Source organism: Schistocerca americana, chromosome 1 (genome assembly GCF_021461395.2).
Source record: "Schistocerca americana isolate TAMUIC-IGC-003095 chromosome 1, iqSchAmer2.1, whole genome shotgun sequence".
NCBI lineage: Eukaryota > Metazoa > Arthropoda > Insecta > Orthoptera > Acrididae > Schistocerca > Schistocerca americana.
The window spans coordinates 33,908,285-33,935,404 of NC_060119.1; the positions used below are offsets into that span (position 1 = coordinate 33,908,285).

Consider the following 27,120-nt stretch of genomic DNA (forward strand, 5'->3'; position numbering starts at 1 on the left):
CACCTAGTCCCTGCGAGAGGCCATCTTTGAGGACTTCCACACATTCGTGGTCCCCTTAATGGCTCGCAAGTTTGTTGTGTGTACTGAGATTTTGCCATTACGTCTCCCAGAGCTGAAAAACCTTGCTGCGTAATCATGAATGCAGGTCAGTTGCAAGGATACCCATCTCCAGAAATGGTTTCCGTGTAGCCTGTTTGGACAGCCTGTCAGCTAGTTAATTTCCTGGGATTCTGACATGACCACGGGTCCAGACGAACACCACTGAACGGCTGGGCCGTTTCAGGGCATAGATGGACTCCTGGATGGATGCTACCAAAGGATGACAAGGATAGCACTGGTCAACAGTTTCCAGCCTGTTCAAGGAGTCAGTACATATAAGGAAAGACTCACCAGGGCATGAATAGAGATACTGAAGTGCACGAGAAATGGCCACCAGCTCTGCAGTGAATACACTGCAGCCATCAAGTAGGAATGCTGTTCAATATGACAGCTGTGAACGTAGGCAAAGCCAACGCGACCATCAGCCATAGAGCCATCAATGTAAACATGTCGAGAATTGAGAGGAAGTGACAGCGGAGAGCCGCGGGGTTAGGGGCATGTGAAAGGTCCAGACAAAGCTGCAGCACAGGTGTACACCATGGAGATGTACGTGAATTGACCGCAAGTAGTGGTGGTAAAGGGAAGGACTTCAGTTTGGAGAGAAGGGACTGCACACAAACCGTAATTGTTAGCCCCGACCTGCGCAACCGATGCGGGAGATGGACTGCTGCAGGTGGGAAAAGTAGACGGTAATTCTGATGCTCAGGAGAACTACGAATGTGTGCTGCGTAACTGGCGAGCAGTTGTGCACATCTGATCTGCAATGGAGGTACCCCAGCCTCCACGAGTGCGCTGGTCACCGGACTCATCCTAAAAGCTCCTGTCACTAGTCAAACCCCGCAGTGGTGCACAGGGTCAAGTAAATGCAATGCTGAGGGTGCTGATGAACCATATATCACACTCCCATAGTCAATTCGGGATTGGACAAGGGCTCTGTAGAGCTGCAGCAGCGTAGAGCGATCTGCACCCCAATTGGTGTTGCTCAGGCAACAGAAGGCATTGATGTGCTGCCAGCACTTCTGCTTAAGCTGACAAAGATGAGGAAGCAAAATCAATCGTGTGCCAAAAACCATTCATAAGAATGTATGTGTCTCCACTACAGTGAGTGGACAGTCATGAAGGTAAAGTTCCGGGTCCAGATGAATGACATGACGCTGACAGAAGTGCACGACATGACTCTGTGGCTGAAAACTGAAAGCCATGGGCTAGAGCCCATGACTGCGCCTTGTGGACGGCTCCCTGTGGACAATGCTCAGCAACATGAGTACTGGAGCAGCAGTACGAAATGCAGAAGTCTTCTGCACACAGAGAAGGTGAGATAGAGGGCCCGCAGCCGCTGCCTAGACAGTTAATGGCCACTAAAAATGGAGAGACTAGATACAGAGCCCTGCGGGACTCCATTCTCCTGGATATGGATGAAACTATGAGAGGCACAAACCTGGACACAGAAAGTACGGAGAGACAGGAAGTTTTGGATAAAAACTGGGAGCGGGCCCCGGAGACCCCACTCATACAATGTGGCAAGGATATAAAGTCACCAGGTTGTGTCATATGCTTTACGTACATCAAAAAAGACGGCAATCAGGTGTTGCCAACTGGAAAAGGCTTTTCGGATGGCAGACTAGAGGTACCCTGGCGGAAGTCGCCCTGACATTGAGCCAGTAGGCCACGTGACTCCAGGACCCAAATCAACTGCTGACATACCATACATTCCAGCAGCTTACAAACAATGTTTGTGAGGCTGATGGGCCGATACCTATCCACATCAAGCAGGTTTTTACCAGGTTTGAGCACTGGAATGCTGGTGCTCTCCCGCCATTGCAATGGAAAGATGCCATCGCACAAGATCCAGTTGTAGATGATGAGATGTCGCTTGTAGTCAGATGAGAGACGTTTAAAAATCTGGGTGTGGATCTGGTCAGGCCCAGGAGCTGTGTCGGGGGAATCTCTAAGGGAGCTGAGGAGCTCCCACTCTGTAAATGGGGCATTATAGGATTCACCGTGGCATGTAGTGAATGAGAGAACGTTCCCTTCCAGCCACCATTTGAGAGTGTGAAAGGCTGTGGAGTAATTCTCCAACACAGAGGCTCAAGCAAAGTGCTCAGCAATCGCGTTTGCATCAGTAGATAAAACGCCATTTATGGTAACACCGGGAACACCTGTTGAGGTCTGGTACCTGAAAAGACGTTTGGTCTTTGCCCAGACTTTGGAAGGTGAAGTATGGTACCCAATGGTCAAGACTTATCTCTCCGAACACTCCTGTTTCTGTCGTTTGGAAAGTTGGCGAGCGCAGGCACAGAGCCGTTTAAAGGCTATGAGGTGCTCCAGGGAAGGATGCCGCTGTAGAGCTCACCGATGTTCCTTAATTGCTTCAGCGACTTTCGGCAACCACCAAGGGACTGCCTTACACTCGTGCACCCTAAAGAGCGAGGGACAGTGTTTTCGGCTGCAGAAACAATTGTCGTAGTCACCTGCTCAACCATCACATTGATGTTCCCATGTGGATGAGATTCAACAGTGACAGCAGAGGTGGAAGTTTCCCAGTCCACCTTGTTTAAAGCAGACCTGGGCAGGCATCCGTGGGGCTGACGCTGGGGCAGTGACAGGAAGATGAAGTGGTCACTATCACAAAGTTCATCATGTGCTCTCCAGTGGATAGATGGGATAAGTCCTGAGCAGCAAATTGATACATCAATGGCCGAGGAACTACTATGAGCCACACTGAAAAGTGTGGTGGCCTCAGTATTTAAGAGGCAGAGGTCGAACTGAGACAGTAAAGTTGACATCTCTTCCTCTGCCAGTAAGCATGGTGTCGCCCCACAAGGGGTTATGGGCATTAAAATAGCCCAAAAGTAGGACAGGTTTAGGGAATTGATCAATCAGCGCAGCTAATACATTCAGGGGTACTGCACCATCTGGAGGAAGATATACATTGCAGACAGTTATTTCCTGTGTCTTCCTTATTCTGACAGCCACAGCTTCAAGAGGGGTTTGAAGGGGCACAGCATCAATACAGGCCGAGTTTAGGACAAACTCCACCTGACACTCAAAGTCACTACATTTCCTTTAATATCCCTTATACCCAGGGAGGGCAAGGGTCTGCATTGCCGGGAACCAGGTTTGCTGGAGGGCACTGCAGATAGCAGGTGTAAAGCTAAACAGGTGACATAGCTCAGCCAGATGGTGGAAAAAGCCACAGCAATTCCACAGGAGGATGATATCATGAGACTGGGAAGGCACGGAAAATTCAATGAGGCAGTTTACACCTCTGAGTCACCTGCTGCCACTGACTATTGCCTGAGCAGTCTGTATCCACTGTGCCCGAGGGTCTGGCGAGATCTAGGTCCTCAGTGGATGCCAAAATCTACACCCCATTCTCAGACACAGAGCTTGTAGGTAGCGGTGGTGTGGGTGCCACCGCAATTTCCTAGGGCTTAGGGGTTTTCTTTTTGGTTTTCTCTCACTGCTCCTTGGGTTTCCTTGGCTGGGAGGACTTCACTTGCTCAGTCTCCGGCCCTGAGAATGAGCGTGAAGCCCTAATGACCAGCTGCTTTTGGGCTCTTCAGCCACTGGCATATGTCCTCTTTCCCCCTAGCAGAAACCTGGGAAGGTGGGAAGGGAGTGACTTTAGAGGCCCCTTCCTAGCGAGAGAAGCCGAAAAAGACTCAGGCTTCTCCGGCTTAAAAGTTGGACTGACATCCCCGATGGTTTGCACGCAGGGAGGGGGGGGGGGGGGGGGGGCGTTGCTCCTGAAGTAGGTAGTGCAAGAACACAGGAACATCAAGGGGAATGCCCCACCTACCATAGCCACCATCAAGGGGGCAGGCGTAATCTTCTGACTCAGGTGATGATTGGCAGAGCTGATGGTGCCAGAACTGTTGTAGCAGCGGTGTAAGACAATGCCATACGCACAGGATGCAGGCATTCAAAGTTTCTCTTAGCCTCAATGTAGGTCAGTCTGTCCAGGGTCTTGTACTCTATGGTTTTCCTTTCTTTCTGGAGTATCCTGCAGTCTGGCAAGCAAGGAAAATGGTGCTCTCTGCAGTTGACATAGATGGGAGGTGGGGTACATGGAGTATTGGGATCTCACAGGCATCCGCAATCTTGCTGGAAGTAAAGCAGGAAGACATATGGCCGAACTTCCAGCACTTAAAGCACCGCATCGGGGGAGGGATATAGGGCTTTACATCACAGCGGTAGATCATCACATTGACCTTCTCGGGCAATGTATCACCCTCTAAGGCCAAGCTGAAGGCACCGGTGGCTACCTTATTATCCATCGGACCCTGGTGGACATGCCGGACGAAATGTACACCTTGTCACTCTGAACTGGCGCGCAGTTCGTCAGACTGCAAAAGAAGGTCCCTGTGAAATATGATACTCTGGACCATAGTCAAGCTCTTATGGAGCGTGATGGTTACAGAAACATCCCCAGCTTGTCACAAGCGAGTAACGCCTGTGACTGGGCAGAGAATGCTGTTCTGATAAAGACTGACCGAGATCTCATTTTGGTCAAGCCCTCCACCTCCCCAAAGTTGTCCTCTAAAGGCTCAACAAAAAACTGAAGCTTCATCGTCATGAAAGATTCCCCATCAGCTCTCAAACACACAAGGGGCGAATAAGATCTGCTGACATCCTCAGCCTGACATTTCTCCCATGGTGTGGCCTGGGAGGGGAACGATTTGGGTTCGTACTACTGTGCATTGAATTGAGCTCGTAAACACTTAAGAGACTGCTGGACTTTCACCACCAGCAAGAGATGATTGACTACGCTTCATCGCATGTCATCCGTCCTGATGCCACCCACTCGGACCAACGGCCCTCCCCATGGGCGCCACCCAGCCGCAGCAAAGGCCACCTGGCAGGATGGCCATTGCTGGGAGTCCCGATGCCCCAGGGGGATGGGCATCTACCCCCTGGCATACGTGGGGAGTTAACGGCGCAGGCATCTGCAAAGCGATCCCTGTGTGGTCAGGGGGCTACAACCAACAGGGTACAGGGTGGTCCCACCACAACGGACTGGCTACTGTGCTGGATATCAGGTGCAAAGAAGTCCATGGTCATCATCTTCATCTCTCTTGGTCTCCCTCTGCAATTTTTACCCTCCACACTGCCCTCCAATACTAAATTGGTGCTTCCTTGATGCCTCAGAATATGCCCTACCAACCAATCCCTCCTAGTCAAGTTGTGCCACAAATTTCTCCTCTCTCCGCAATTCTATCCAATACCTCCTCATTAGTTATGTGATCTACCCAACTAATCTTCAGCACTCTTCTGTAGCACCACATTTCAAAAGCTTCTATTCTCTTCTTGCCTAAACTATTTATCGACCATGTTTCACTTCCATACATGGCTACACTCCATACAAATACTATTATTGAAAGTCTAGTCTGAACAAAACAACAACATACTCTATGACGGCCACCAATATCAACTAATAATTATGAGCTTCAATTAACAACTGAACACACAAATCCTAAAAAAACTAATTCAATACCACTTTTTCCCCACACATCTCAATGAAAATTATGTGCATAAGCACTCATACTATCTTATACAACAAAAACCAAAAAACTATAAAAATGTACTTACCAACTAAATTCATCTGAATTCTAGGCTGGTATATCAACCAAAAAAACAGAATGACAAACATTAATGCAACCTGACAAAGAGGGGGTAAACAACCTGGGAGGTATACAGAGGACAGCCAGTGTGGTGGAAAGGTCAGTTTGGCAAACTTGAACTTGGGAGGTGGGAAGGGAATAACAAAATCAACATGAACTAGTCACCATCACAGTGGTGACCATTGTAAGGAAGGGAGCAAGGGAGAGGAAGTAAGCAAAAGATCCATGGCAGAGAAAGTGCCATAAGCAACACTAAAATGGGTAGGGGAACCATCACAAGTTGTGATCCATGACAAATCGATCTGTGAGGAGGAACCGACACTAGACGAAAAAGCACTGCCCTACAAGAGGTGATTGGCATTTAAGTCACCAAGGATGAGGAAGGGAGGGAGAAGTTGCTGAAAGTTGGCAACTAGGTCAGTGGGCATAGGTGGCCTGTCACGAGGGGGAGAGATTGCAAACGGTGACTGTAGATTCTAAGTGGTCCCGGATGGCAGCCACTTCCAATGTGGCACAAAGGGGGATGCATCTACTAACAATGTCTGTATAGACCAATGTGGAAACATAATTAGAAGCCCTCAAAGGGCCAACCTGGTTCCACAAAGGCTCACTGAGTGAGCATCAGTAAAATGAGATTTCCGGAGTATGACACAAGCTGCAGAGTAAAAGGAAATGAAGGATTGCAACTCCAGAAGGGGACAGTAGATCCATTACAGTTCCATAGAATAATAACGGAATGAGGATCCAAATGGGAGGTAAATAAACCAAAGCCGGACACACTGTCGGGGCACCATCCGTCACCAACAAGGATGGGGTGACGTCCATAAACAACAGGTCAGACTCAGGTCTTGAGGGGGAGGTGGCACCTCCGGGGCCTTGTCCTAGTACTTCTGTTTGCTCGTCCTCCCCTCTCTCTCTCTCTCTCTCTCTCTCTCTCTCTCTCTCTCTCTCTCTCTCTCTGGGAGCCTCATTGTAGGATGGATGATCAAGGGACTTCTACTCATACATCTTCGTTTCCTTCTTATAAACTGAGCAATATGTGGAGCGTGGAGAGTGATGGTCATGACAATTAACATAATGAATGGGGAAGACAGGGGCTCCCCTCATGGAATGGGTGCCCACATTCACCGCACAGATGGGCCACTGTACAGTGGAAAGACCTGTGCCTGAAATGCAAACACCGAGAACACCTTGTGGGTAGCAAGACATACAGGTTTATACCACAGTTATAGCATACAACCTTGACGACCTCTGGGAGTGTCTCGCATCAAATGTCAGAATAAAGGAGCTTTTATTTACACGTTTTCCTTATGGCCTTTTGAACATGCTGAATGAAATTAACTATCTGCCATTCCAGACTGGCCCTTAGTCCCTCATCAGTTCTGGACCACAGAGTGGACAGCAGAAGTAGTTTGATCAACAGTAAACCTGACAACCTCTTACTCAGAGTCCACTTTCACAATAGCATCCTTGACAGGTTCCATGAAAAACAATGGCTTGGAAAGTGTTTTCCGTCAGTACTGGGGCAGACCAGGTAGTGGGGAAAGCGTTTACCCAAGCCAGCAAGCCTGGCCCTCCTCCCAGCGTGTAGCCTGGAAGGCAGCAGATCATAAGAAGCAGCATTAGAAGATCCATTGTCAACTAAAGAGATAGCCACAGAACAACAGCCATTTGAAGCATACTGCATTTCATACGCAAAGTACACCCCACTCCGATCAGGGGCTCTCCCCTTGGGCACCAACCAACCATAGCACAGGTCGCTTAGCACGGCGGCCGTTGCTGGGAGTTCCAATTCTCCAGAATCAGAAACAACCACGCCTAGGCAACAGCTCAGAATATCCTAAGTGTGATTCCCATGTTGTCAGTGCCTCAATCAAAAGGATATGTAATGACCCCACCACACATCTGGCCACTGTGCTGGCTATAGAGCATTTAAGAACAACGGCATTGAGGAACAGATGGAATAGGCAATAAGTCCACATGCCAAAGACGCTAGCTATAGTGGTGTTCTGCAATTGGCTCACACTACAGAGAGAAAATTTAGAAGGGGAGGTCAAACTCCAAAAGGGGACCAAAAACACTGAAAAGGAAAGATGAATGAGAAAAGACAAGAGAAATTAAAACCAGAAAAAATAGCAGAAACCATGAGGAAATCTGGGCTGATGAAAGTAAGGACACAAAAGGGAAGGAGACTGTGGGGAGGGTAGGAGCGAGGATAGGGCGGAAAGGACATGGGGAAGGAAATGCAGCACAGGAAGGACAAAAGAGCCGCAACAGCTTGGCGCCTTGTGTGTGGCAAGCATGAACCCATGAGCCCTCTAGGAAAGGAGCGGGAAGCACCACTCTAAATATGATATCAGAACACTCAACCCTGAAGCAACAGCCCCCTACTACACCAACTGCATCACTGTCTTTCCAAATGAAGGCTCTCAATTTCCATCCTGCAAGATATCGAAGTTCCCACTCTGAGCAATCAAATACTATGTGGGATTGCAAATTTTACACTAAACTGCGTAACTAAGCTTTTTTTCTTCAAGGAACAGTTATTTTTATTTTATGTTTGAACAAAAGGTGCATTTGCGTGTAGACCTAACAGCAGTATTCACACAAATGCCAACACACCACATCAACTGCCAACAAGCCTACTTAAACTTTGTAGTCTTGTCTTCTATGCCCACAGAAACCGCTGAAATGTTGTAAAAATAAGTGGTATAAGAATCGATCCAGAACACCTCACTGCTTTTTAAATCAGAAAGACAGTGTCTAGAATATTCCAACGACATGGGAAACAGAAGCTAAAAAAGGGACTGTCCCATTTTCTTTACGAGACAAATTCCAGCCGGCAGGTGAGCTTCTACTGTTCACTGACAATGAAATTAAATTATTCTGCACTGTCGTTCTTTCATACACAGTGATGTTGAGTGATCCGAGTTTGTCAGTTCATCGCACCATGTTTAAAGTAAAAAGCTCTGTGCTCACGTGCGGTTAGTACGATTGAAACTGGATACAGTCTCTTTCCTTTTACAATTTTTTTTCTTTTGTTTTGACTGTTGGATGACAATTTTGTAAGTGCACTAACATGAATAAAAAAACCACAAAGTGCAAAATTAAGTGGGGCGGCATTTCTGAAATTATCTAAGGAAAGGTGAGAACGAGAAGCCGATGTTCTAAAAATGTTTGGCAAAGTAGATAAATTTTTCACAAAAAATGTTGCTGGTTTGACTTCGAGTTCAAGTAGTACGGATGATATTTCTGGCACTGTAGCTGTTGTAAAAGAAGTAAATACAGACAAAACAAAAATTAAAAATGATGAAAAGCAAACTGTTCCTGATTTCGAGTTTCACGAAAAACTAAGTGTCAAGTCAGACATTACAAAAAGAAATAACCTTGTTAGTGATCATCCTGCAGAATGGTGTGTTAATGACGCAACAATCGACATTCTCTTATAACATGGTATTAATCAAAATTATAAGAGTTATTTTTCTAATTCATGATCAATAGATGATAAAATCAGATATCTGAACAAAAATGTATTTTATCATAAACTTTTAAATGGTGAATCAACTTTGGGTGATTTTCTAGTGTACTCTAATATAGCACCAGTGCTGTTTTTTTTAATGCACCATGTAAATTGTTAGGAGGTAAGGCTGCGATTGCTACTAATGGTATTGCAGATTGGAAAAATATTTCTAATATTTTATCTCATCATTACAATTCACTTTAACACAATAATTCTGAGTTATCACTCTTAACAAGAAAAAACCCACTTGGAGCAATACATAACCATTTTGAGTCATGTATTGAGACAGAAAAAATTTATTGGCGCAGTGTGTTTAAGGGGGCGTTTGCACAAGTGAAGAGGCTAACAAGTCGTGGATCTCTTCTACGTGGACACTTTGAAAGGTTCCATTCATTACATAATGGCCAATTTATGATGTCTCTTGAACTTACAGCTGAATTTGATCCTTTTTCACAGAGCACATTGAACGACATGGAAATCCAGGGCAAGGACATACAAGTTATCTTTCTCCAATAATCTGTGATGAAATAATAGAGCTTCTTTCTGAACGAATAAAAATAATTATCGTAAGTGAAATAAAACAGGCAAAATATTTCTCTATAATAGTAGATTCTACTGCAGAAATTTCATATATTGATTAATTATCTACTTCATGATGACGAAGAAGCGGACTCTTAAGAAATTTTTCTGACTGGAAGGAAAAAATTTAGAGTCTAAACATTTCTCCCAGTACTCGACAACTTGTACACAAAGTTAGTGATGAGGAAGGAAAGCTATAGAACACAATTGGACTACTCCACAGTTTTTGTTAACATTAAGAAGTTCACCTGACAATATTGCTGAATGTGCAGCAAAACTCTAAGCATCATATGACAGATTTATAGCCTATGTTCCCTAGTGAATGTGTACATTTCGTAGAACTTTTGAAAATTTCTGAGATTAGTGATATACCAGTCGGAATGAGCAAATTTTTATGAAAAGAGAGGTTACAATGTGTGTTCCCGAATGTTGCCATTGCTCTTGAAATATTTATATGTATGGCACTTACAAATTGTTCGGCAGAATGCTCATTTTCGGCTCTTAAAAGACAGAACTATGAAGATATGATCAAGGAGTTTTCTACCGTCAAAGCCAGACAAAATCTTTGCTGTCTGGCGAGTTCGTTTATTTATTCATATTAGTTTTAAAATTTTAAGATTATATTGTGTTTTTTATTACAACTACGATCACATTCATTCGATTTACAAACTACATATTATCTATTACTATACAATTGCCAATGGCAGAACATGGAACTAAACCACCTTTACATGTAGACGTGACTGAAGGCACCCAACAATACTAAAGAACACCCTAATGACCCATGCCACTCTGCACTGTACAGTCAAGTCGTGCTGATACTGTAGTATATTACAACTGATATGTATTCTTGGAGTCGGCTGAAATGTATAGTTATCGCAGAAATATATATCTTATCGGAGAGATCGCTCAAATGAAAAGTGTTAATAAATAACGTAGTTCAGTTCTATCGATAAAGACGTGAAAGCTTTGCTAATACCGTTAGAAAGAGCTATGGTGAGAGTAGTAGCTGCAGTACAAAACAGTTCAGCCCTGGATTAAAGGTATTGTGTACACTTATTATGCAGCATCTAGCTGCACAGCCCCTAATGCTTTACACGTTACTTATTAGATTATAAAACAAATTTGATTTTTCCACACTAGTCTGTAAAACTATGTAATAGCGAATCCAGTTATGTGTGTGTTTGTCTTTAGTTATTAGTTCATGCACCAAAATCTTTTATTTCATTTTCATTTCTTACGTTTTCCTACAGATTCGTGTATTAATACCAAACCTTTTTTTTTTTTTTTTTTTTTTTTTTTTTTTTTTTTTGCAAGTGATTAGATAATAAAACAATTTCAATTTTAATTGTTAACGCATCTCTGTAAAAGTACATATTAATTTATAATGTCTGACACATTCACTTCAATTTTTAGATCGTAACAACTTTATTTTCATTTTCACCGGTTTTGTGTAAAAGAACATATTAAAAGTGAATGTATAACAAAAATCCATTGTCTCCTACACAATCTGCTGAATTTTTTGACGATAGAAGAAAAGTCATTTTCATTGTGTTCGTTTCTGTTGTCTTTCAACAGAAGAATGTGTTAATATGATGCAGTTTTAAGTTTATCTGCTGCCGTACACCAAATACAGTTTAGGAAAGATACTACATTTTGATTGAGCGCGACTAGATCGCCGACGTGTCCTTCAGAACAACACATAGCAGAGTATGGAAACAGCTCACAGCACTCACAGCCAATACAGCAATTGTGAAGTGATCTGGTAATAGTTATTATTTAAAACTGTTTTTTGGGGAGGTGGGAGGGGGGGGGGGGGGGGTTGCATATAATATGACGTGCCTTGGGTGCAAAATTTTTAAATTCACCTCTGTCCTGTCGTTTATAAACTTTGAACAAACCTCCCTACAAACATGAAACCAATCTCACACCTGTCTCATGGGCATAAAATGCAACTGATAAGAAACATCAGTAATAACAAATCAACAAAATAATATCCTGCCTAGATTTCTCAAACCAGGTATCTATGCTAACCTACCTCCAAATACTGTCACAATGACACCACCATAAACTCATTCCTGCTGGAGATGTAGCAACTATTTGTCTATTTCATTAATTCACCACCCTGTTCACACTTCAAAATTCCACCATCAGGCCATATTAATGCAGGTATTTATCATGGTAATATCACCACCCATAGCAACAGCTAATGCACAACTTGTTTAATTTCAGCGAAACACAAATCAGTAGCTAATGACTAATGACATTACAACAACTTGCTGACAAGCCAACAAAAACAAACGTCACTAAGTCTAATGCCTCACTAACATACAATTCCCGAACACAGGCACTCAGCCCTAGAAAGCACTAACAGACAAATGTAATCCCCACACACAAAGCATTTCAAATATGCTTTGCAAACATGACATCACGTAACAACATATGTCGCGCATCAAAGCCGACAGGTGGTTCTGCACGGATTGGTTTACTCTGTAACTCCTTATGGTACCCCATCATATCTGCTGAATCAAAAATTTAACACACACCTGCTTTTGTTGGCTACGCTGCATTTCTTGCATTTGAGCTCTTTCAACTTCAAAAATGACAGGAGCAAACAGGATTACTGAGGAACTGAAGAACAGCCATGTTGCAACTCGCCCAAAGCTGTAAAGACCTATAATCAAAATTATGGATTACCAATGGTACATAAATCTTTTCCTCTTATCAAATATACAACACTGGCAGTATTTAAGTAGATTAAAAATGTTGAATTAAAATTATTACGAAATGCAGTAATTTAAACCTTTTATTCCCTGATAGGTCCCAGTGACCAGAGAGTATGTAATATTACGAACACTCTCTGGAAACATTTCACCTAGGCCCATCAATCGTTCAGCCAAAGTTTCATCAAGATCCTGAAATAATAATAATAATAATGATGTGTCAGACTTAAGACTGTTAATAAGGAAATAGAAACAAACTTTTACAAAATTAACAAAATATGTAACTACATTAATACCTTTCTTCCAATCACTGTGCAGCAAAAGACAAGGCCAGTGGACACAACATAACCGGTTTTAATTTTAAAATTTATACTTTACATAAGACAAGGCAATGAAATGTTGATATGCACAGTTTTTTGTGACCACAGCCAAACAGTTAAGCAATAGTGGAAGTGACATCCAGAAAAGAGGAAATGCAAGCTGAAGGAAAGAGAATATTTACACACACACACACACACACACACACACACACACACACACACAAATCTGAAGAAGACAAGGATGATTATGAAGGAATGAGGGAAGGAAGGAAAACATGCAACGGAAGATAGAGAGAAAAACAAAGTTAACTGGAAAAAAAAGTAATGTGGCAGAAACAGAAGTGGAAGAGCAAGATACTTGTGATAGGAGAGCTACACTAAGGAGCTGCTGGAAGATACTCTCATGTATTCAGAGAAATGAGAAATTGAACAGTATGGCACTAGCAAGACGGCAGAGGAGACAGTCAGTGCTTGAAGTGGAAGGATCATTTCTTTGAACTGTAAATGTGTTGCAGGATGCAACCGGGAAATCACGCTACTAGTGCCCATTGGCAAAACTTTCACTGCAAATTTAGCACGTCAATTCCAGTACGCACCAAGCAGTGAAAGAGTATCAGTGTCGATAATTTACTTGTGGTAAGGCAGGGAATCCCAACTGTTGCTCAGTCATATGACATACGCAACATTGAACTGCTGTAAATATCTGTGACATGTGGCTAAGTGGTCTACTAAGTAGGTCCAACCCACTGTTGGGGTGGTGGTCTACAGAATGACTGGTTTGATGCATCTCTCCACAGTAATCTATCCATGCAAGTCCCCTTCTCCAAATAACTACTGCAACCTACATAAATCTGAACCTGTTTTAGTATTTATCTCAGTCAACGAACACCAAAATATGTAAGCTGTACAAAAGTGCGTGTAGTTGTAGGGGAGACTGCTACGAACAAAATCCTAAAAATCATCACAAATGGGATGTGAGTGTATGGGTAGGGCACCAGGTGTACAGGCCCCTTAAGAGTTTTTTCTTTAATTATTAAAGAAGTGTTAATAATTAACACTATGGCTTCTGCCCCACCTGTTTACGTGCACATAATTAAAACTACATTACATTTCCCACAAAAAGGTACCATTTGGATGGAAAAATCACAGTTTATTAGAAATAGTGGCTGAATGGTACAAAATTCATATTTTCTGTTAAATGATATTATGAAAAGGAAAGTTGCTACTCACCACATAGCTGAGATGCTGAGTCACAGATAAGCACAACAAAAACACTGTCATGAAGCTTTCGGCCATTAGGGCCTTCATCAACAAATGACACACACGCACGCACGCACACACAACTGCAGTCTCGGGCAACTGAAACCACAGTGTGAGCAGCAGCACCAGTGCATAATGGGAGTGGTGACTGGGTGGGGGTAAGGAGGAGGCTGGGGTTGGGAGGGGGAGGGATAGCATGGTGGGGGTGGTGGACAGTGAAGTGCTGCAGGTTAGATGGAGGGCAGGGGAGAGGTGGGAAGGGGGGGGGGGCGGAAAAGGAGAGAAGTAAAAAGACTAAGTGTGATGGTGGAATGACGGCTGTGTAGGGCTGGAATGGGAACAGGGAAGAGGCTGGAAGGATGAAGACACTGACTAACGAAGGTTGAGACCAGGAGAGTTACTGAAACATAGGATGTATTGCAGGGAAGTTCCCACCTGCACAATTCAGAAAAGCTGGTGTTGGTGGGAAGGATCTGTATGGCACAGGCTGTGAAACAGTCATTGAAATGAAGACATCCTTGCTTGGCAGCATGTTCATCAACAGCGTGTTCCACTTGTTTTTTTGGCCACAGTTTGTCGGTTGCCATTCATGCTGACAGACAGCTTGTTGGTTGTCATGCCCACATAGATTGCAGCACAGTGGTTGCAGCTTAGATTGTACATCACGTGACTTGTTTCACATGTAACCATGCCTTTGATGGGATAGATGATGATCGTGACCGGACTGGAGTAGGTGCTCGTGGGGGGATGTATGGGACAGGTCTTGCATCTAGGTCTGTTACAGGGGTATGAGCCATGAGGTAAGGGGTTGGGAGCAGGGGCTGTGTAAGGATGGACAAGTATATTGTGTAAGTTCGGGGCAGTGGAATACCACTGTGGGAGGGTTGGGAAGGATAGTGGGCAGGACATTTCTCATTTCAGGGCATGATGAGAGGTAGTAAAAATCCTGGCAGTTGTTCCACTCCTGGGTGGTACCAAGTTACGAGGGAAATGCTCCTCTGTGGCCAGACGGTGAGACTTTGGGAGGTGGTGGGTGACTGGAAAGATAAGGCACGAGAGATTTGTTTTTGTGCAAGGTTGGGAGGATAATTACAGTCTGAAGGCTTCAGTGAGACCTTCGGTATATTTCAAGATGGACTGCTCGTCACCACAGATGCGATGACCACGGGTGGCTAGGCTATATGGAAGGGACTTCTTGGTATGGAATGGGTGGCAGCTGTTTAAGGGGAGGTATTTCTGGTGGTTCATAGGTTTGATATAGACAGAGGTACCGATGTAGCTATCATTGAGGTGGAGGTCAACATCTAGGAAGGTGTCTTATTGGGTTGAGTAGGACCAGATGAAACAAATGGGGGGGGGGGGGGGGAGTAGTTGTGGTTGTGGAGGAATGTGGATAGGGTGTCCTCACCCTCAATCCAGATCACCAAGATGACATCAATGAATGCAAACCAGGTGAGGGTTTTAAGATTTTCGGTTTTTAGGAGGGATTCCTCTAGATGGTCCATGAATAGGTTGGCATAGGATGGTCCCATGGAGGTGCCCATACCCATACCCCAGAGTAGTTTCTAGATAATTACTTCAGAAGACAAGTAATTGTGGGTGAGGGTGAGGATGTAGCTGGTCATGGTGACTAGGAAGGAGGTTGCTGGTTTGGAATCCGTCAGGCATTGGGAAAGGTAGAGCTCAGCAGTGGTAAGGCGATGGGCATTAGGAATGTTAGTGTACAGGGAGGTGGCATCAATAGTGGTGAGGAGGGCACCGTGTGGTGAAGGGACAGGAACTGTGGAGAGTTGGAGGAGGAAAAGGTTGGTATCCAGGTTAGGTTCCTGGTAACAGGTTGAAGGTATTGGTCTATGAAAGGAGAGATTTGCTCAGTGGGGGCACCATGTAGAATGTAGGAGTTCAGGGTGTGGTAGTGGCGAGTAAAGAGAAGGACTCTGGGGAGAGGATCTGGGATGGGCCTGAGCATTTGAGTTCCTGTCCCTTTACCACACAGTGCCCAACTGGTTACTATTGATGCCACCTCCCTTCCCACTAACATTCCTAATACCCATGTCTTTACCACTGTTTAACACTACCTTTACCAATACCTGACAAATTGCAAACCAACAACCTCCTTCGTAGTCATGATGACCAACTATATCCTCACTCACAATTACTTCTCCTTTGAAGGCATTACCTACAAACAAATCCGGGGTACGGCTATGGGTACACGCATGGCACCATCTTGTGCCAGCCTATTCATGGACCATCCAGAGGAACCCTTCCTAAAAACCCAGAATCTTATACCTCTCACCTGGTTCACATTCATTGATGACTTTGCTTCACTCGGTCCTGCTCAACCCACAAGCCATCTTCCTACATGTTGACCTCCACCTCAAAGATGGCTACACGTGTAGCTCTGTATATATCAAACCTATGAACCACCAGCAATACTTCCACTTAAACAGCTGCCACCCGTTCCATACCAACAAGTCCCTTCCATACAGCCTAGCCACCCATGTTTGTCCATCTGCAGTGACGAACGGTCCCTCTCGACATATACCAAAGGTCTCACTGAAGCCTTCACAGACCATAATTATCCTCCCAACCTTGTAAAAAATACTAATCTCCCGTGCCTTATCTTTCCAGTCTCCCACCACCTGCCAAAGTCCCACCATCCAACCACAGAGGAGCATTCCCCTCTTAGCTCAGTACCACTCAGGACTGGACCAACTTAAGTACATTTTCCGCCAGGGTTTCAATTACCTTTCGTCGTGCCCTGAAATGAGAAATGTCCTACCCACTATCCTTTCCACCTCTACCACAGTGGTGTTCCGCTGTCCTCCAAACTTACACAATATACTCTTCCATCCTTCCACAACGCCTGCTCCCAACCCCCTTACCCCACTCATGGCTCATACCCCTGTAATAGGCCTAGACGCAAGACCTGTCCCATACATCTCCCCGCCACCACCACGTAATCCAATCCGGTCACGAACATTATTTATCCCATCAAAGGCGTGGCTACCTGTGAAACCAGTCATGATCTACAAGCTAAGCTGCAACCACTGTGCTGCATTCTATGTGGACATGTCTGTCCGCATGAATGGTCACCGACAAATTGTGGCCAAGAAACAAGTGGACCACCCTGATGCTGAACATGCTGCCAAGCATGACATCCTTCATTTCTGTGACTGTTTCACAGCCTGTGCCATATGGAGCCTTCCCACCAACACCAGCTTTTCGGAATTGTGCAGGTGGGAGCTTTCCCTGCAATACATCCTATGTTCCCATAACCCTCCTGGCCTCAGTCTTCAATTAGTCAGTGTCCTCACCCATCCAACCCATTCCAGCACTACACAGGCATCATTCCACCATCACACTCAGTCTTTTTACTTCTCTCCTTTTCCACTAATTCCCCCCACCCCCCCTTCCGATCTCTCCCCTGCCTTCCATCTAACCTGGAGCACTTCACTACCCACCATCCCCATCATACTATCTCTCCCTTCCCCACCCCAGTCACCACCTTATCCCCACCCAGTCACCATTCCCATCATGCACTGTTGCTGCTGCTCGCAGCATGGTTTCAGTTGCCCGAAGCTGCCTTCGTGAGTGTGAGTTGCGCACTCTGTGTGCGTGTGTGTGTGTGTGTGTGTGTGTGTGTGTGTGTGTGTGTGTATCTATTGTTGACAAAGGCCTTAATGGCCGAAAGCTTTATTTGTGACAGTCTTTTTGTTGTGCCTATCTGCAACTCAGCATCTCCACTGTATGGTGAGCAGCAACTTCCCTATTCATAATATTGTTACATTCCATCCTGGATTTTCCATTGTTTGATTACTGTTAAATGAATTAGATCAAGAACAAATATTAAGGTGATCATTATTGAACTGCAGTAGAACCATATTCAAGGATAAATTGTGTTCTGGAGATGTAAGGAAGGTACGTTACCAGATTGTGGTCATGCAGTTCCTCATTCATAGGTCATGAAGAGTGAGCAGGCACTTCCCAATGTTATTTACCACACGTCATCATAAAAAGCAATGAGTGTGTGTCACCGAGGTATACCAACCCTTCTGCAGATCACCTTATGAATCACTCATGACAGCGCACGGACACTCGCAGTATGTTGAGGGGTTGTTTATTTTCTACATCTACATCCATACTCCGCAAGCCACCTGACAGTGTGTGGCGGAGGGTACCTTGAGTACCTCTATCGGTTCTCCCTTTTATTCCAGTTTTAGTAACATTATGTTACTGAATACAGATATGGATTACTTATAATATAAAAAGAAAAGCATATGGACTACGTTAAGTCTCTGTACACTAACCTATACTGCAACAGGGGAAATTAAGTCATGCTGTGCAGCAGTTTTATCTTCCTTCTATGAAAGGCTATTTCCTACACCACAAGTGGTCTTCAGTTTTCAGTTTACAGACTGACTGTATCTCCCCAGCATTCCCTGTCCAGTTCTCCAATGTAAGTATACAAAATAACTTATTTGAGCTAGTGTTTGTATACAGGAGTTCTTTTCAATTTATTAAGTGAGTACTTATTTGCTGATGCTAAGTGAGTTTTTGTGTAAAATACATTCCTACAAACAATGGCTGAGAAGTGCTCAATTTGTGAGTGTGACTATATAAGGGACCTATGTAATGTTGGTGAGAGAGTTATTGCACTGGTAAACGTGACACTTTGATGCGGTCTTTTGTTGACAGCACATTGTTAAGCCCACTAACCATGTTGTTGTGGACTGGCAAGACAGCCAATCCACAGTGACGGGTAACCGAAAGGCACATGCTTAAACTCACGCAGGCTGGCGTGAGGTCTGAAACAGGATACGTAATGAATGCTATAAAGAAAAGTACGTAGCTGCTGGAATACTTAACTTTAATCCACAATTGGTGAACATTGGTCTTGTTGATACAGTATACGCGTCATTAGATACATAGCAAAGGATAATTGGCACCTTGCTAGGTCGTAGCAATTGACTTAGCTGAAGGCTATGCTAACTATCGTCTCGGCAAATGAGAGCATAATTCTCAGTGAACCTTTCCTAGCAACGTCGGCTGTACAACTGGGGAGAGTGCTAGTAAGTCTCTCTACACCTGCCGTGTGGCGGCGCTCGGTTTGCAATTACTGACAGTGGCGACACGCGGGTCCGTCGTATACTAGCGGACCGCGGCCAATTTAAAAGGCTACCACCTAGCAAGTGTGGTGTCTGGCGGTGACACCACACATGTTGTACTCAATGGTAAATTAATGAATGACCAGAAAGTCACCACACTTAATCTCCTCCAGTCAGGAATTTTTGGCACTTATAGAATGGGCTGAAGTGAGTGGAGCCACTTACTACACACCCACAGTGTATCTTGCAAAGTGGGTTTCAATATGCCTGAAGGAATAGAATTAATCATGTTTAAACCTAGAACAGTAATCTGCTGTAATTAAACGCTTGACTTGTGTTGAAGTATCGTTAGTTCCTTAACATCTAAGTGATTAACTTCTGTTGCAGAGGGAGTCAATTTAAGTCTCTGGGCCTCTTCAGAGGTTGGGAGAGTTGAGGCTGGGATTATGCATTTGATATCTTCACATACTGTGAAAAGTATTCCAGCCATTGATAGCGGAGCCAATGAAATTAACATTGTACGAGGGGCGTTTGAAAAGTCCGAGCAAAACTAAAAACTACTTACGTGTTTGGAGTAAACCTTTTTTATTTTTCGACATAGTCTCCTTTTAGACTTGGACACTTTGTCCAATGCTGTTCTAATTTGTTGATCCCTTCCAAATAATAGGAATTGTCCAAGTCTGCAAAATAGCTATTAGTTGGTGCAATCACCTCCTCATTTGAATAAAATCTTTGTCCCGCCAGCCATTTCTTCAAATTGGGGAACAAATAGCAGTCCAAGGGAGCCAAGTCTGGAGAATAGGGGAGGGGCGGATGTGAAACGAGCTGGACTCTTATTTCCATTAATTTTGCGACCACAACTGCTGAGGTGTGTGCTGGTGCATTGTCGTGATGGAAAAGGACTTTCTTGCGGTCCAATCACCGGCGTTTCTCTTGCAGCTTGGTTTTCAAATGATCCAATAACAATGAATACTATGCACCTGTAATAGTTTTACCCTTTTCCAGATAGTCTATGAGGTTTATCCTTTGTGAATCCCCAAATACTGTCGCCATAACCTTTCTGGCCGAGGGCCTTTTTTTGTGTGCAGATTCTCCCTTGGTAACCCATTCTTTAGATTATTGTTTGGTCTCAGGAGTATAGTAATGTATCCACGTTTCATCCACAGTGATGAAACAACACTTAAAGTCCTGCGGATTCTTCCTGAACAGCTGCAAACCATCCTTGCAACACTTTGCACGATTCCGTTTTTGGTCAAGTATGAGCAATCGCTGAACCCATCTTGCTGATAGCTTTCTCATGTCCAAATGTTTATGCAAAATATTATGTACTCATTCATTCGAGATGCCCACAGCACTAGCAATCTTACGCACCTTATCTCTTCTGTCATCCATCACCATATCATGGATTTTATCAATGATTTCTGGAGTCGTAAACTCCACAGGGCATCCAGAACGTTCAGCATCGCTTGTGCCCATATGGTCACTCTGAAAATTTTGAAATTACTTATCAACCATTCAAATTGAATGTGCAGGGTCAACATAATGTTTATCAACCTTCTCTTTAGTCTCCTGAGGTGTTTTGCCTTTCATAAAGCAATGTTTAATCACCACACAAAATTCTTCTGCGTCCATTTTTTTGACAATCACTTGACTTCCTTGATTCACACGAATGACAAATACAAACAAATAGACCAATATGACAAACTTTGTGTGCATTCTTTCCAAAGATGCTGCTACCTAAACATGACCTCTATACAGCCGGTGGTGCCGGACTTTTCAAACACCCCTCGTATTATATATATACTGACAGCATGATGCACCTGGAGCAGGCTCTTCAGTGTGGTTGACAGTTGATTGCTCCTACTGTTGAGCTATTACACAATAGCTTATTTAACAACTGAAAATACCTCTACTGCATAAAAACAAGTTGTTGTTGTTGTTGTTGTTGTTGTTGTTGTCTTCAGTCCTGAGACTGGTTTGATGCCGCTCTCCACACTACTCTATCCTGTGCAAGGTTCTTCATCTGCCAGTACTTACTACAACCTACATCCTTCTGAATCTGCCTAGTGTATTCATCTCTTGGTTTCCCTCTACAATTTTTACCCTCCACACTGCCCTCCAATGCTAAATTTGTGATCCCTTGATGCTTCAGAACATGTCCTACCAACCGGACCCCTCTTCTTGTCAAGTTGTGCCACAAACTCGACGTCTCCCCAATTCTATTCAATACCTCCTCATTAGTTATGTGATCTACCCATCTAATCTTCGGCATTCTTCTGTAGCACCACATTTCAAAAGCTTCTATTCTCTTCTTGTCCAAACTATTTATCGTCCATGTTTCACTTCCATACATGGCTACACTCCATACAAATACTTTCAGAAAATACTTCCTGACACTTAAATCTATACTCAATGTTAACAAATTTCTCTTCTTCAGAAACACTTTCCTTGCCATTGTCAGTCTACATTTTATATCCTCTCTACTTCAGCCATCGGTTATTTTGCTCCCCAAATAGCAAAACTCTTACCACTTTAAGTGTCTCATTTCCTAATCTAATTCCCTCAACATCACCAGACTTAATTCGACTATATTCCATTATCCTCGTTTTGCTTTTGTCGATGTTCATCTTATATCCTCCTTTCAAGACACTGTCCATTCTGTTCAACTGCTCTTCCAAGTCCTTTGCTGTCTCTGACAGAAGTACAATGTCATCAGCAAACCTCAAAGTTTTTATTTCTTCTGCATGGATTTTAATACCTACTCCGAATTGTTCTTTTGTTTCCTTTACTGCTTGCTCAATACACAGATTGAATAACATCGGGGAGAGGCTACAACCCTGTCTCACTCCCTTCCCAACCACTGCTTCCCTTTCATGCCCCTCAACTATTATAACTGCCGTCTGGTTTCTGTACAAATTGTAAATAGCCTTTTGCTCCCTGTATTTTACCCCTGCCACCTTTAGAATTTGACGGAGTATTCCAGTGAACACTGTCAAAAGCTTTCTCTAAGTCGACAAATGCTAGAAAAGTAGGTTTGCCTTTCCTTAATCTTTCTTCTAAGATAAGTTGTAGAGTCAGTATTGCCTCACGTGTTCCAATATTTCTACGGAATCTGAACCGATCTTCCCAGAGGTTGGCTTCTACCAGTTTCTCCATTCGTCTAAGTGAAGTTATTTTGTCTACTTGTAAGAGAGATGTGGACAGGAAATGCTTGGAAGGTATAGTCAGTCTGTAAACTAAAAAGTGAACAGCACTCATTGTGGGTGAAGCCAATTTCCCAGAAGAAACAACAGCTGCTGTACAGGGTGACTAGGAATCAATTTCCTATCTAGTACTGTAAAGGTTTACATAGATTCTGTCCATACACATTTCTTGTGTTAATATTAGTAGAACTCCATATCTGTAGTCCATATAGTGTTAATGGATTTCATGGAAAATAAACATCTCCAGGGAACATCTGCACGCACGCACACACAGGTGCCAGTGATTCTTAAGTCGAGCTGTGGAAGGGTTGGTGTAACTTTGTGAAACACCCTGTAGTTTCTTTTTGTTATTTAGTGGGGTAGGAGAGAGGATCAGGATTTGCTTGCTCACTCTTCAGTTAGCATACCTATGAAGGTAGGAAGTGCATCCTCCAATCCTCCACCCCCCCATCCCCCAACTTTCCACCCTGTTGTATACTAAGAATACAATTTTATCTCTCAACACAGTTCTACTGCACTTAACATGTGGTACACATATCACACATCTAACATTTGTTCTTAATCAACTTCATTTAACAATAATCATCAACTTTGTAGTATTAAATTTGTAATTATCTGCAATTTTTCCATCACCTGCAACATGAAACTATCTGTCCCAGAGAGAAATGAATAAGATTTTTGTGTGTGGAATTTAATACAGCTTAATTTTGTACAGGGAAACATTTTCGCTAAAAGCAGTAGTCTTCTAGTTATTCTAGAAAGACACAAAATAGTGACCTTTACATTAACACCACCCCCACATTCACATCTCAACAGTCAAGATTTTTAGTATTTTTTTATTACCCTGCTGCTATCACAGTACACAAATTTGCAAGTACACAAATTTATTTCCCTAACTTTCCTTTACTGACTTTACTAATTCATCCCTTGGTCTCCCTATACAAATTTTGCTCCCACACTTCCCTGATGTGCCATATTAACAATTGTGTTGCTTCAGAATTAATTCTTATAGTCAAGTTGTGCCATAAATTTCTTTTCTCCTCAATTTGATTTTGTGCCTCAGTTACATGATATACCAATCTAATATTCTTCATTCTGTGGTGGTGTGTGTATGGTCTGGATGTTATGTGGTGTATTGGATTTCGGTGCTTGAAGTGTGCATTTATTGGTCGTGACTGTTATAGAAGAATGGAAATTAGTGTCAGTGAGTTAAGAATTAAGAGTCTGTTGTGTTTATGGTATTGGGGTGTCGTCCGATTTTATTGGTTTGCTGCTTGTCACGCGGTAAGTCATTTAATTCAATCTGTGGCTTCTTTTGTTATGTATGGATATGACTTCTAAGTATAATAGTGCGCATCTGCGGGCTGAAATGGGGGATGACATGTCCGTCATTAAGTTTTTGCAACTTTTTGGGCTTGTGACGGAGATAGTGAAATGCGGTGTATGCAAGCAGAATACACGAGTTGGGGTTAGTGTGTAGCACCGGAACTTTTTTATAGTAAGTATTCATTTTTTTGGGTCTACAGTTCGCGTGTTATGTTCGGTGGGGTTTTTATGTGTTGCTGGATTGGTGTTATTTAGTGCATGTGTTGGTGGTTGATGTTTTGGTATCGGCACTTGTGGTTGATTTATGTATCTTAGGGGAAGTACTCAATTTCAATTTTTTTTGGTATAGTCAGTTGTATCTGAGCTGTATAGGTCATGGGAAGTGACTAATCCCAATTTGTAGTAGCTACATGTGTTTTGGTATCATGAGCTGCTGTTGACCTAGCGATGGGGGGGGGGGGGGGGGGGGCAATGACGAGTAGAAGAAATATAAGCAATAATCTTATGAAACCAGGGGCCATAAAGTATATGAAGTGAAAATTCTGCTACCTAAAGTAACAAAATAGATGAAGCAAGGAGGACATAAAAAGCAGACTTGCACAAGCAAAGATGGCATTTCTGGCTGAAATGAGTATACTATTTGTGTTAATCTCAGAAAGAAATGTCTGAGTAGGTGTGTATGGAGAACAACAGTGTATGGAAATGAAACATGAACACTAGGAAAGAGAATCAAAGCATTTGAGACGAGGGGAAATGTAGTGTTGTAGAAGAATGTTGAAAATTAAGTGAACTAGTAAAATGAGTTTATCCACTGAATGTGCAAGGAAAGGAAAACATGGTAAACAGTGACAAGAAGGGTCATATACATGCAAATAATACACATGCAGTACACCCCATAAATTGATGAAATAATAGTGATAAAAGTATAACAAAGGGCTTTAGAAGACTGCTGTTGATTGAATCACATGTAAGATATTTTACAACAGGTATAATGTACTGTTTACAAACATGGATACAGTATTTCTAGGGCGAGTGTTCTGCTTCGTAATATGAAGCGCCACTTTCCATTCACAAATTCTTATACCATATGACTTAACATCAACTTGCAGTGCCTGTAACATATTTTGTTGGATGCTTTTAAAAGAACAAACTGCCATTTGACTGTGTACTACTATATTTATCTTCTGTACTATCTAGATTCTGGCTTTTATGCCATTATCAAGTACAATACTAAAAGTTGTTATAGTCCAACAACGTTTAGTGTTGTGCATGTTATTTTGTACAAAATAACCCAAAATCACATTTTTTCGAAAGGATCTTGTTTTTTTGGATGAGAAGCATATTTGAGCTGTGAACAAGATAGTTGGCATTATGTATACATTACACATTGAAAGCCATGTTAGCTATATTGTAAGCTATATTAATGATCTTAAGTTCTTGTATTTTTCTTTGCTTGTAGCCAGTAGGTATCTGTGTTTCCAATCTGAATGATGTGGCTGTTCTTGAGACATTGCTCTTATCTGAGAGATGCAAGGTTAAAATTTCCATACAGTTACCCCAATTTAAATTTTAAGATTTACCTTCATCAACTGAAATGAATACCACGATGGTTTCTTGAAGTCGCTGCCCCACTAGAGTTGGTGCTCAATCTTGAACAACTTGTTTTCTTTCTTTTCCCGGGCACTGATGACCACACAGTTGAGTGCTTTACAAAGCAAACATCATAATCATCACCTTTCTTTTCCCCTCTTTGCTATCGACTATTCAACAGTCCACCCATAATGCATGAAAAACAATAAATGAATGATTTCCAGCAGCTGTAAGCTTTTTTACTTAAAGATACTAATACACTACATAAAAATATTGGGGATAACAGAAGCGTCAGATTACACCCTTCTGCTTTGACCCATGACATCACCAATATGACGGAAATTACCATTCTCAATGTCTCCAATATGGCACCTATGATGTCATTTCATCAACAAAAACAAACAAGAAAATACATACAAAACCAACAAACACATCTCTCACTAAAAATACAATCAAACTAACAGGACCAGTGCAGAAAATTGGGAGTTTTTGGGTGGGACAGACACACACCATGATCCCAAACCACACAAGACTACGACATAAAAACACGACAAAATTTCCAAATTCCGCTACACTTAAAATATCAACAGGAATCTGTCACTTCCCTTCACCTAAAAAAAAAAAAGAAAAGAAAAGAAAAGAAAAGAAAAGAAAAGAAAAGAGAGAGAGAGAGAGAGAGAGAGAGAGAGAGAGAGAGAGAGAATGGAATCAGACATTTCCCTTGACCCCATCGCTATCACGTAGGACATCAATATCGGTGACTCATCAATGATGTGCTTTAACACAAAATCTTCATTATTTTCATTGATTCTTTGATGTATAAATTGAATATCAGGAGTTGAAGATTAAATGCCTGACTTACACCCTTTATAATCTGAGCACTTTGTTCTTTGTCTCCCATTCCAGCTTTTCCTTCTTTCATCATTTCACATTGTCAAACATTTTCTACTAATCAACAAACTTTAATAAAATGTTTAATTTTCTTAAATCATCTTTCCTCTTACAAGTATACTGTTGGAACTGACTCCTTGCAGTCATTACCTTTACCGAACCCAAACTGATCGACATCTAATAGACCCTCAATCTCCTTTTGTGCAAGAACTGCTAAGTATTTGTGTGATAGTTCTCACACTTATCTGCCTGTCCTGTTTTCTGGATTATGCCCATGCCACTTTTGAAAACGTGTGATGTAGTTTCAGAATCTACATACCAACTTAAGAGTAACTGCTGTTTAATAGATTACTGATAAGGCCCTATCTTTGACACTATTACATTTGCCTGTTGTTGTTGTTGTTGTTGTCTTCAGTCCATGCTCTCCATGCTACTCTATCCTGTGCAAGCTTCTTCATCTCCCAGTACCTACTGCAACTTACATCCTTCTGAATCTGCTTAGTGTATTCATCTCTTGGTCTCCCTCTACGATTTTTACCCTCCACGCTGCCCTCCAATGCTAAATTTGTGATCCCTTGATGCCTCAAAACATGTCCTACCAACCGATCCCTCCTTCTAGTCAAGTTGTGCCACAAACTTCTCTTCTCCCCAATCCTATTCAATACCTCCTCATTAGTTACGTGATCTACCCACCTTATCTTCAGCATTCTTCTGTAGCACCACATTTCGAAAGCTTCTATTCTCTTCTTGTCCAAACTAGTTATTGTCCATGTTTCACTTCCATACATGGCTACACTCCATACAAATACTTTCAGAAACGACTTCCTGACACTTAAATCTATACTCGATGTTAACAAATTTCTCTTCATGAGAAACG

At 42.8% G+C, this 27,120-nt stretch overlaps 1 protein-coding gene across 2 annotated transcripts in view; it reads right to left on the minus strand.

Moving 5' to 3' along the window:
• Positions 1-27,120, minus strand: part of LOC124620309 (mitochondrial import receptor subunit TOM22 homolog) — a 56,522-nt gene that overhangs the window by 24,423 nt on the left and 4,979 nt on the right. For both annotated transcript variants that reach the window (XM_047146992.1, XM_047146984.1), the window contains 2 exons: positions 12,626-12,737; positions 12,369-12,496 (listed from right to left, as the gene is read on the minus strand). In XM_047146992.1, the coding sequence (XP_047002948.1) occupies positions 12,369-12,496; positions 12,626-12,737 (240 nt within the window). The remainder of the gene's footprint in view (positions 1-12,368; positions 12,497-12,625; positions 12,738-27,120) is intronic.